Below are 12,795 nucleotides of genomic sequence, written 5' to 3' on the forward strand. Positions count from 1 at the left end.
GTGAGCGTGTGTTCCCCTTTTCCCAGGTCTGGACCTGCACTTGGAATCCTCTTTTCCCCGCCTCACTTTATATATGTACAAACCCACTTGTTTGATTGCATAGTTCAGAGTTCTGCCTTTTGAGTTCAGCGCCGGAAAACGTGACAAAAACTACAAAGCTTACAATCTGATTGGTCTCCTTTGGGTTTCCTGTATTAGCTGAAAAGAAACCATGATGTCAGAACATCTGGTGAAGCTGATTCATAAAATGTACGCTGCCAACCGTTAACATTTTGGCTGTTTTGCATCTTGGGATTTTTTTCTTATAGTGCAAACATTTGGTATGAAGGGAGAAATTAACAGTTTTTTTTCCAGGCTGTGAACCCCTCTTTTTACCCTCTAAAGAGGAGAATGTTAACATGCGAGTCTGCAAGAATTGACTCACTTCGGTAGCCAGCCTCAAGTGGCCAGCCGAGGAACTGCAGTTTTTCAGCACTCACAGCAGCTTGTTTCTTTTAGTCCTGCTGTTTGCAAATCGAAAGATGGAGCAGTTTTGCTCAACCAAAGACTAATATGATCACATTTTGTTACACATGCTTGTTCAGTTGTTTCAGTTTTGTCACTTGAATTATGCTTCTTGCCATTACAACCTGAATGTAAAAACCTCATTTAGCCCTGTGTATAATTGTTGTAATTAAAAAGCATTGCCTTGGTGATTATAATCAGCTAATTATTGCTGTTGGAAAGGCAGTGAAGGGAGGTGGTAGGATCACACCTGTTCTCTCCAGAGAATGGAAAAAAGCTCAGCCTGTGTAAAAGAAGCCAGTGATGCAGACTCAGTAATGCTGAGTGTTGTCAGCACGGTCTGTAGAATGAATCCACAAATTTTAGATTAGTGTCCATACACAAGAAATTTCATTTGCTTTAATGTCTCTTCATTTTTGTGCTAAAATAAGTGGATGTTTCTGAGCAGTGACCTGAACTCAAAGCAGTTAGACACAATATAATCACAGTCACCATGGCAACAGAATGGCCATTTGTGATGTTTCCACTGTCTTTATTATCCTCCATCGCTTTCTATCAATCCAATATTTTGTTCATCTTGTTATCCATGAGCACGCCACCGCCTGTGACTCCTGCCTCGTCTGTACATCTGCTGTGTTACAGTATGCATTTCGTGTACGTGAGCTCATCTGTGCGAATGCGAGTGTGTGTTTCTGTGAGACTGCCGGTTTTAAGAAGCAGCACTGACTAATTTCTGGCTGTGTAATCTCTTCATTTTCAGCCCATAATAGCCACTTAAATTATAATGAGCAGGTTAATCTTTGCAGCTGTGCTTGTCCCAAGCTCGTTCAACTCAAATCCCGTGTAACACGGCTGGGCTCTTTTTGATTTCAAGCTGAGGTCCAACATCGGAAAACAAGTTATCATCAAATCTTTTTTAATTTTTTTTTTTTATTTGGGGGTGGGGGGGGGGGGGGTGCTTTATACAGCACACAGTGCTATTATTTTCTTCAATCTTTGACTCTACTTTGTATTGTGAAGTTTTCTATTATTATTATTATTATTTTTTAACTGAGCCATCCTGTCATTTCAGATCCTGACATCCTGCCCTTGTGTGTTTTCCTTCTCTGTGATTACCTGCGATACACTAATTTGTATCACATGGATCTTAGTTACAGGTGTACCATCCTATTCCGAGTTGTCCCAGCTGCCTGATTTTTTTTTTGGGATAATAAAAAGCGTGATATTTTTTTGTGTGTTTTTGAGTCGTATTTGAATCTGCCTTCCGCATTAACTTGTTATACTCCCTAAAATAATTTTAAAACTAAGAACATTTGCTAAAAATTAGTAAAATGTGCATCAAGTTTTATCTTATCGTACAGCACCAATGTATCATCTGGGAGACCTCATGATGACAGAAACATTAGTATTTAAAGAGACATCCACATACAGTAAGAAGGAAACTGACGCTTGGTAGCTACCAGCTGAAATTTCAAGGCCCAGCTCCTTACAGTACTGTGAAAAAAGTTTTCTCATGACTCTTTGCAGCAATAATTGAAGTAGTCATTTTCTCTATGACTTTATCAGTACCTTGTGTTGTCATGGAAGAAATTTGACCAACTCTTTTGTATATCATTGCCTTCTTTTATTGAGGTTAGCAGGGATTTGTTTATACACATCCACAGTATTTCGATCAGGTTGAGGTCTGAACTTTCACTAGGCAACTGAAACTCTCTGATTCTTTCCTTTTTCAGCCATTCTGTTCGAGATTGTTGATATGTTTGGGATCGATGTTGAGGCGTTCGCAACTGGCTCAGCAGCTACAAAACAAGCCCAAATCATCACCCCTCCACCTCCATGCTTGACAGTTAGTTGGGGTCTTTGTGCCAATATGCTGTGCTTGTTTATTCCTAAACGTGGCGTTACGGCAGACTACACTTACATTCTTTTCAGAATTTGCTAGCTAGTTATCCTTTTAAATTTCAATGCACAGCATAAGAGTAAACGTGTAGTTTGACCCATCAAATGAAAAAATAAACTGATTTTTATCACCATCATGAGAGAAATAAAGTGCAGACAAACTGTCCCCTGATATGCTCACCTGGTTACTTACAAAGCTAAACCTCAAAATCAGATGTATAATTGCTGTGAGAGAAGATTACCATCAGCTCGATATTCAAATTTGCCCAAATTAAGAAATATGTGTGTCCAACACATAATCACTCTAGTAAGTGTAGAAACTGAGAAGGAAAAATGGAGACACAGTTTACACTAACCACAATTTACCAAGTTTCCTTTGGTACATGGTGGAAATCATTACTAACATGTCGATCACATAATTTTCCCTTAGAAATGCTCATTTGGGGTTTTTTCTTGCAGAAAAATTCAATTTTTTGACCCTCATTGGGAATGCTAGCACATAAACATAAGAGGCATTTTCCATATATTGTTATTAAGATTGGAGGAACCAGTTGTTTATATGTGGAGTTATGGCTTTTTCAGGTGTTTTTGTAAGCAGCATTTGTATTTTCTGTCACAGCAACATGTGGGAGATGGTCTACTGACTCATGGAAGCCAGCTGCCCAACCACACTGCTGCATGCCTGAGGATAGAGCTGGGCGATATGAGATTTTTTCATATCACGATATGTTTTTTTTCATTTCAGGCGATAACGATATCTATCACGATATAAGCCAAATAACTATATTTGTAAGATTTAAATGTGCCGTTGCTCACAAGTAAAATGTGAAATAATCAGCAGCTTGTTTTTATTTAAATATTTATTTCCCATAATAAGTTCAACAGGGTAGATGTACTTAAGGAACATGAGACTTTTTCAGATAAATAAAGGCAAATATTGCAAACTACACAAAAGGCAGCCGCTAAAGCGTTTAAGTTTCAAAATAGAACAAATGAAACAGACTAAATTGTCAATTCCACTTAGAAACAAAATATTAATTCTAAAAATAAATCTTAGTTTGTTTTACAGAAGAACAGACAAAACTGACTAACTTTTGTCAATATCAAAGAAACTGAGAACTAAAAGGAAATTCTCAATCTCTCCTTGTTGTATAGCTGAGCTTTTCAAACAGTTTTAACAGTTACTTTAGTCTGACAAAAGCCGAATGACGAATTAGCGCTTCCAGTCAGAGACTGAGGCTACGTCCACACGTACACGGGTATTTTTGAAAACGGAGATTTTCCGTTTTCGTTTTAAAAAATAATCCCGTCCACACATAAAGGCAGAAATGAAGGAAAACGCTGCTATGAACATGCCAAAGCAGCAGGTGGCGCTAGATTCCTAACCGTGCAGAAATGTTGGCCAATCAGAAGTCTAGAAGCCTCGGTGGGAAAAAGTAAACAAAGCTGGGGCATAGAAGCAGAACCGAGTCGTATGTGTGGACGGACAGTAACTGTGTGTATATGTAAGCATTTAAACACTGCAGAGAGTAGAATTAACAGTAACAGTATTGTAGAAATTCATTTCACCGAAACAATAACGTGGCGCACAGTGTGACGCATGCACCAGTTTATTGTATTTCCAGACTTGCTTTCGGCACAATTTACAGTGCACGCTACTCTGTTTTTTTGTCAGACTTGAAATAGCCGAAATACCTTCACACTACGGAACTTCTTTGGCTCTTCCGTTCGACAATCTCTCCGGCATTGGAACCATCATCTGTTTTCTCTTCGGTCACGCTCGGTTGATTTTTCTAGTCGGCACACTCATTTCCTCCATTACGCGCTGGCTCCATTACCCGCTGGCTGCTTCCCAAACAAACACACGTGCGGCTTGGCACTTGTGCTGTACGTAACAAGTCACGCGACGTGACGCTGCGGCTGTGATTGGTTCGGCTCTGCGCTACTTAATTTGGATTGGCTGACCTTTTTTTTTTTTTTTTTTTTTTTAAGAGGACAAGAGCGGCGAGGTCTATCGCGATAGCTTAATTTCTCTATCGAGTAAAAGTTATATCGCGATACATATCGTTATCGTTCTATCGCCCAGCTCTACTTGAGGAGCTAATTGCAATCAGTGCACTGGTTATAGGAATGGCATTCCAGACACTGTGCGATCGTCACTGCCCTTTAGTATCCATTACACTCTTTATTTTTCACTCTGTATTGAGCTCTTCCAAAGCCATGTTAAAAAGTACCTCACACAACATAGCAAGCAGATCCTGAAAAGCTAACGTTAAGAAGGAAAAATTTAGCAGACTGTCACATGATTGGATGCTGCTTTGTTCTGGAAGATGTGCACTGAAGAGCATCTGTGGCTATTTGAATATACTGCTTACACCTGCCATCCCATGAGGACATCTTTGGTTCCCTGTTTGTGTTTTTTAATCCTCTAAATTCATGAGGCTCCATCCAACCAGATGCCAAAGTGGAGAAAGGTAGAAGGAGAGAAAGCACAAAGCCTTTTTTGTTTTGGTGTATTTGTGTATACTATGTTGTGTAGAGATCAGGACAAAGAAGTCTTGGCAAAGTTTGACAGTAAACTTTATTGAATGAACAACCATGCTGACTGAACACGTCCACGATCACATCACAAACCCGGAATATCTCAGTCAGGGCCATCGTCATAGCTCGAGGTTTGAAGCGAGGTGAAATTCAGTTCATGAGCTGTGTGTATATATATATAATTTTTTTTTTCCAACAATGCGACCTCTACTTCCAAAGTCACTTCTTGATATACGAGTGGAATGAAACGTAACAGAATATGGATGAGCTCAAAATGTCTGACTTCCTTCTTTTCTATCAGCGTCCCTGCTGCAGAGGCAGTTAAGCCCATCGTCGCGGTGATGAACACTCTTGTCTGTGACCTTTAGACTGGTGTTTGACAACCATGTACTGTGTCTAGTTATTAGCTCAGCGAGCTCACATCATCTAGAAGTCATTCAAATTCAAACACAGACAGTACTTATTACCTTGTTGAGATGTCAGTCGCTGTTGTGTGCGTGTGTGTGTGCATGCGTGTGTATTTTTGCAAGTTTTGAAGTGTCCTTTAAAAACCTTTCTCCTTCATCTCTACTTTGTTTTTTTCATTTTCATTTTTATTTATATCTTTTAGGTGTAAATCTATCCATCGCTCCTGATAACGTGAAACAGTGTGACATTATAGAGGACCTGGTGACCGTTGTTCCAGGTGTACAGTGCTCTCTCTCTGGGGTTGTAGTCCATCATGCTGATGTGGGAGTACTGGTTGTGGAAGGGGATGTCGGTGTATTCGTACGTGGAGGTGTTGGTGTGGTAGGCAAAGTGGACCTTTGCTCCGGCCAGATGGGAGTTGGTGACGTACAGGGTGCCGCAAATCATGAAAGCCTCCCCAGCACTCCGCTTAGGAAACCCCGTGTCCCAGCTGTGGAGGACTTCAAGCGAATGAGGGTCGAGGCGACTCACCTGGAGGCAGAGAGGACAGGGTTGGCAATGATGCCGTCTCACACGGTTGTGAATAAGCTGAGGTAAATCTGTAGCTGCAGAAATGGTGAAATTTGTTGAAAGCAGCGTGTTTGTCGTAGATTGTACATGAGAGAGGACTTTTATTTTTTGTTTTCTAAAGGGCCTCACAGTATCACAGACCGTCTGCATAAAAGATGGATGCAAACTGTGGGCTTGAAAAGAGAAGCCAAGGAGCCATAAACCGGTCTTCTATCTGATGGAGGTGGATGAGAGAATGACCCTACATTTCAACTGATTCAGAAAACACTCAATCACTAGTTTCTGTCTTCACTGAAAACAGCACAATGTTCATTGGTGCATTATAAAGTAGATGATGGCGAGGATATGATTTAGGGCACAGCTAATTACTAACTGTCTCCCCAAAACACAACTGTTGTGTCTTGTGAAGGGTGTTTTTTGTGAGCGTGTGGCTTTTTTGTCGATCTCTGTCGTTTGTTTTCATTGTATTTGCGTTTCATTGTATTTGTATTTGCTTTATTCAAATTCCACTGCATATCGTGTGCTTTTGCTGGATGTTTCTATTTGCTGGTGTTTTCTTAAGATCCAGTACCATACATAAGATCCTGGCTGTCACATGAATTTGATGTACAGCACAGCAGCTTCTTCTCTCTGTTTCAGTGTGCTAGTCATAACACTTAAATCAGTCAAAATTTGCTGTGTGGCAATGTGTCTCATGTGTCTCTGTGAAGGAAAGTTAGAGAAAACGGAGACAGACCATAATGTTTCCAGCGTTTGGGATGGAGGTGTAGACAGCCCAGAGTCCTGTCTCATCTGCCATGAGGTCGATGTCAGAGGATCCTCCCCAGCTGTAGGGGAAGGTGTTGTTGTATCCTGCACCGCTTAGGCTACGCTGGAGTAACACACTGCGAGAGCGGAAATGGTACTGAACCTAGAAAGACACACACACACGCATATGCACGTACATACACGTACAGCATCTCATTTTACTCGACCGTCAATCATCAGCATCAGCTGTTACTGATCGTGACCCAGTCTCGTACCAGGATGTTGCTCTGGTGCTTGTTGTAATAGAGAGACCCGTTGTAGACCACGTGGCCGGTTCCCGCCCAGGGGTGGGGTAAGAGATGCTGCACGAAGTTTTGGCCTTTTGTGAAGTCCCCCATGGTCCTGTACTCTAGCACACGTCTGCCCTTATAGTAGCCATCCATCGACCACACCTGTTGGAGAGAAGGGCAAGGAGCGCAGATGGCTCATCTATAGCCAGCTCGTAAAATGAACTCCTGCTGAGCAATAAATTCTGTTACGCTTTGAGAGTGATCCATCATGCCCCCCCCCCCTCCTGCTGTCCAAAAAACTGATTAGATCACGACATAATGTACTCAGACTGTCGCAGTTGGATGATGCAAACCTCGAGTCGGTCAAATAAAATAAAAGCAAAGGCAACAGTTTGGTATCACCCAGACCTTCAGGTGGGGAAGATAACAAACGCAGGTTCAGCAGGCCTGCCAAAGCTCTGGATTTGTCAGCATGCTGAAGTTGTGCGCGTGAGGCCGCAGCAAGAGAGATGCTCAATATACAAAAGGTTATAGGGCTTTTCTTCAGCTGCTTTTCCTGCATCACAAATAGCAAAAAGTGTATGCAAGTCGGTGTTCGGCGAAGGTTGCTCACCAGAAATAACAAAACTGCTTTTTGTCTGCCTCCATCTAGGGAACGCATGCTCCCCCCTATCATATTCCTATTTCAGGACTAGACAGTGGAAGCAGTTTTGGCTATGCATTTCCACAGTTTATAACATTCCCGGAGATAATTAGCAGCAATAAATTCTGATCTATCCCAGGTATGGATGTTTGATGTCCACCTTTTTCCCACCTCCTCAATCAAGCTGACCTGAATTTAAATCACCGCCCGATGAGAAGTAAAAACCCAATAATCTTAGTGTAATGAGAAGAGCTGTAAATATAGGACAGTGGAAGAAGTTGTGGGGAGGGAGCAGAAGATGAAAAAGATCAGTGGTGAAACAAACGACCAGAGAAGAAATGGGATGGGTGGAAAATTGCGCGTCGGCAGCGTGGAGGATTAATTACCCGGGGAGGGGACGAGAGGTGAAGCAGATGAAAGAAAAGAGCAGAGAGCACTGGGAAGAGAGAGCATTGTTGGTGAAAAAGATGCTCGTTATCCACCCCCCCGCAAAGACTGAAAAGTACTGAGGCCAGATAAAAAAAAGGGGGGTGGGGAGGGGGCAGATGAAAAGGAACCTTTTTGTTAAGGGGAAAAAACCCTCTCCTGCAGTAGAACAGCAATTTTTTAAATTACAGTTCATTTGTAGCAGCAATATTTAAAATTCACATTGAATTAGAGACTTTCAGACAAAGGTAACTGATTGCGGTTATTTTGAGGGCCTTCAATAACAGAGTTTAATTGAGACTCGGCTAGTGGTTTGAAAAGACAATGAAGCAGACTGATTGGCCTTTCCCGCTCCTTCCAGTGCGCTCTCTTCTCTCCTCCAAACACTGATGAAGCTTTCTCAGTTTTAATTCGCTTTTAAATAGGTTTCAAAGGAAGACGAGTCCCTTTGTTTATTGGCAGCTGTAATCTTCTCGTGTCTGAATGCACCATTTACTTTAAATAAACAAGCTCCAGATACTGATTATATAGCAAACGGTGCGCACGGAAAGTGACTTGGGATTTTGTTTTCTTCTTCTGCTTCTAGAGCTTACGTCTAAGTTTTACAAATTAGTGAGCTATTTTCTTTCTGCTCCCCTCCCGGCTGGCCTACTTACATACGCCCTTAAAGGATCAGTTGTATCCTATTACAGTATCCACATGCTATGAAGTGATCCCTCCCCATTGTGACTACACTAAGGGGAAAGAATATCCACAGGTCCTGCAAATATTCATTCGGGAGCACGTCTGACATTTCAAGTGGGTCTCTTCATACTGGCAGTCACATGTTGGTTTACATTAGTGGGTTGGACTGCATTTACAGGGCATTTTTAGCATGTAACTGATGTACTGATACACTATTGCCAGTAAAGGCACCGATCTCAGCATCAGGTGCAATTTAGGGATCAGCATCTCTCACAAGGATACTCAAACATGAGGAGCCAGAGGCCGAATAAACACTGCTGTGATCAGTGGACTGATCCTACTCTGAAACTACTGCCAGTTAGCTTAGCTTAGCGGTTTGTAGCTTCATATAGAGTAGGCTCTTGTATTTATATTTTCTTAAGAGGGAAACATACAGTACTGTGCAAAAGTCACTCTCTTTTTAAAAATATTTTTCTAGAGAAATGGGAAATAGATACAGGGATTTATTGAATCACCTGAAAATATACATGGAAATATATATTTTCCATGTAAATTTGCTAGAGCCACTGCCTGAACTTTCATAGACAAAGTCTCTTCTTTAAGTAGTCTTAAAATATTTCTCCAGGCTTGTTAAAAGACATTCAAAGCTCTTTGGTTTTTTGCTGCCTTTTGTTTTGTTCTGTATCAAGATGATCCCACACTGCTTCAATAATGTTGAGGTCTGAGCTCTGGGGAGGCCAATCCATGACTGATAGTGTTATTGTCATGGTCCTGGGCCATGTTGGCCCAGTGTTCTTAGTTTTCTTGTATGTTTGTATTTTGTTCCTTATTTAGGCCATGTTTTCTGAGTTGCCCTGTTGTGTTGTTCCCTAAGTGTTTTCCCTTCATGGCTTTTACCCCCTGTGTGCCCCTCTGTGTATCTGTGAGCCCTCGTCTCTCCTTATGTTTTATTCCATGTTTCCCCTGCCCATTATGTCCAAGTTCTCCCCGTGCTCTCTCTCTCTCCCCTGTGTGCCCTGTGTATTTATGAGCCCTCGTCTCCCTTTGTGGTTGTTTCATGTTTCCCCAGCCCGTTATGTCTGTGTTTTCCCCGTGCTCTCTCTCCTCCTGTCTGAACCTCTGTGCACTTCCTGTTTACTTTGTGACTCTCACGCCCGTACATGTCATGTTCAGTTCACCCCGCCCTGTCTCGTTATGATTATCAGTGTCACCTGTGTTCCCCGTGTGTTCCCACTTTCCTCGTTTACCCTCTGTGTATTTCTGTCTGCGTCTCCCTCTGTTCGGCGTGACGTCGTCCCTCATGCTGTGTGTGGATCTCCCTGTGTCTCCCTGTGAGTTCTTAGTTTATGGTTTCCCAGTTTAGTCTAGTTTGTATGTTTGTTCTCCCAGCAAATAAAGCTGTGTTTTGAGTTCACCTCCCCGAGTCTGTAAGTCCTGCATTTTGGGTCCAACTCCTGCCTGCCGCACAGCGATTCCTGACAGTACGACGTCACCAGACATGGACCCAGCAGGCTCCTCCCGGGAAAGCGATTTGGCCTGCATCTTCAGCCTGTGGGAGCGAGTTTCCCATGCCTCGGACATTAAAGCAATGTCCATTGGGATAAACGCCATCGAGGCAATTCTCAAGGGGAATCCCCATCTTCGCGAGCTCTCAGGATTTTCGGGCCTACTGTCCAATCTGCAGAAAGCCAAGGAGACAGTACAAGCTCGCGAGCTCGTCATACCGCAACAGCGACCGCCACAATCGGGAAACGTTTCCACGCCGCTGCCACTGGACTCCTCTCCATCCACCCTCCACTCTGACTGTCACTCACCCGCTGCTTTTCTCGCAGCAATGTGGTCGGAGGATGAGGAGCTGGCCGTGATCTCTCCGTCGTTGCCAGTTTCCTCCATCACCGCACCTCCGGCTTCCCGAAGAAAACGGCATTCACGCCGCCGACACCCACCGCCACAGCCAGACCCCGAGACGTCTGAGTTGCCAGCTGTGGTGAGTGGAAGGGACAATCAAGAGTTTCCTGACTTTGGGACTGTTTATTCCGGGGCTGTGTTTTTTCACTTAGCTGCCCAGCCAGAAGCGCTAGCTCCATCTCCTGTGTCCCCGCTAGCACAGCCATTAACTCCACCACACGCTCCATTTTCACCTCTACCATCGCTTCAGTCATCAGTTCGGTCTGCCACTCAGTCGCCCTTAGTTCCGTCATCCACACTACCACCTGTTTCCCTTCCACCACCACCATCACTACACCCAGCCATTCAGGCTGCTACTCAGTCAGACATTCAACCCATAGCCCTGCCGTTAATATGCTCTATAGCTGAGCCACTAGCCGCCCGACCCGCAGCCACTTCAGCCACTCCTCCACCCGTCACACCTCCACTACAACCATCACTGCAATCCCCAGTGCAGTCTCCAGTGTCCCCAGTGCAGCCTCCTGCAGCCCTGCTTTCCCCAGTGCAGTCTCCAGTGTCCCCAGTGCAGTCTCCAGTGTCCCCAGTGCAGTCTCCAGTGTCCCCAGTGCAGCATCCCTTAGCACAGTCATCCACTCAATCACCAGCTCCACTTTCCCCTCAACTATCACTACCACCTCTAGCTCAGTCTCCTGTGCACTCACCTCTGGTTCATTCTCCTGTGAAGTCATCAACTCCCCTGCCTACTCTGCTCTCACCACCTCCGTTACAACAGACATCAGTTCAGTCCCCTGTGCCAGTGCAGACGCCCTCAGTTCAGTCTCCCGTGCAGTTATCTACTTCACCACCATCAGTAGCTCAGCTCCCACTCTCACCCGTGTCGCCAGTAGCTCAGCTCCCACTCTCACCCGTGTCTCCAGTAGCTCAGCTCCCACTCTCACCCGTGTCTCCAGTAGCTCAGTTAGCTGCCCAGCAGCCTCTCTCTGCTCAGTCTCCTGTGTCGCCAGTTTTGCTCATTCACTCCATGCAGAGAGGTAACTTGATTTCTACTCAGGGTACTTTTCATGGTTTAGCCGCCGTTGGCACAGTTGGCCACTCCAGGGCTTCCCCAGAGGCTAGGTCTCAGTCCCCAGCTGATTCTGGACCCCTGAAGTTTAAGCAGCCCCCTAAGAACTGCACCATGTTCGCATTGCCTGGGCAGAGTCAGTGCTCAGTGCAGCGCCAGTTGTCCTCATGTCCGCCAGAGGACTTCATGCCTGTTGGCTTTGTTTTAGCCTCCGCTGGAGGGTCCGAGGGGCCCGTTCAGCCTCCCGTCTCCGCTGGAGGGTCCGAGGGGCCCGTTCAGCCTCCCGTCTCCGCTGGAGGGTCCGAGGGGCCCGTTCAGCCTCCCGTCTCCGCTGGGGGGTCCGAGGGGCCCGTTCAGCCTCCCGTCTCCGCTGGGGGGTCCGAGGGGCCCGTTCAGCCGCCCGTCTCCGCTGGAGGGTCCGAGGGGCCCGTTCAGCCTCACGCCTCGTCAGCTGGAGGGTCCGAGGGGCCCGTTCAGCCTCCTGTCTCCGCTGGAGGGTCCGAGGGGCCCGTTCAGCCTCTTGTCTCCGCTGGAGGGTCCGAGGGGCCCGTTCAGCCTCACGCCGCATCAGCTGGAGGGCCCGAGGAGCCTGTCCAGCCGCCACCTGCGACCGCCTCGTCGTCGCCTGGTCCGGCTGCATCTGCCTGTGCTTCTGCTACGCCTGGGCCAGCCTCTGCCTGTGCTTCTGCTACGCCTGGGCCAGCCTCTGCCTGTGCTTCTGCTACGCCTGGGCCAGCCTCTGCCTGTGCTTCTGCTACGCCTGGTCCGGTCTCAGCCTCTGCAGTTCCGCCTGGTCCAGCCTCAGCCTCTGCGGCTCCGCCTGGTCCAGCCTCAGCCGCTGCAGCTCCGCCTGGTCCAGCCTCAGCCTCTGCAACCTCGTCTGGTCCGGCCTCCGAGTCTTCGTCCTCGTCTGGTCCGGCCTCCGAGTCTTCGTCCTCGTCTGGTCCGGCCTCCGAGTCTTCGTCCTCGTCTGGTCCGGCCTCCGAGTCTTCGTCCTCGTCTGGCCCGGCCTCCGAGTCTTCGTCCTCGTCTGGCCCGGCCTCCGAGTCTTCGTCCTCGTCTGGCCCGGCCTCCGAGTCTTCGTCCTCGTCTGGCCCAGCTTCGTCTTTGGC

At 45.9% G+C, this 12,795-nt stretch overlaps 1 protein-coding gene across 3 annotated transcripts in view; it reads right to left on the reverse strand.

Annotated features, from left to right (window-relative positions):
* Positions 1–4,966: 4,966 nt before the first annotated feature.
* The window catches only part of LOC308395490 (noelin-2-like), a 42,274-nt gene continuing 34,445 nt past the window's right edge, over positions 4,967–12,795 (reverse strand). For all 3 annotated transcript variants that reach the window (XM_080880373.1, XM_080880374.1, XM_080880372.1), the window contains 3 exons: positions 6,945–7,121; positions 6,659–6,832; positions 4,967–5,883 (listed from right to left, as the gene is read on the reverse strand). In XM_080880373.1, coding sequence (XP_080736499.1) covers positions 5,563–5,883; positions 6,659–6,832; positions 6,945–7,121 — 672 coding nt within the window. In that variant the 3' untranslated portion in view covers positions 4,967–5,562. The remainder of the gene's footprint in view (positions 5,884–6,658; positions 6,833–6,944; positions 7,122–12,795) is intronic.

This window comes from Rhamphochromis sp. 'chilingali' (assembly GCF_963969265.1).
Source record: "Rhamphochromis sp. 'chilingali' genome assembly, chromosome: 4".
NCBI classification, from domain to species: domain Eukaryota; kingdom Metazoa; phylum Chordata; class Actinopteri; order Cichliformes; family Cichlidae; genus Rhamphochromis; species Rhamphochromis sp. 'chilingali'.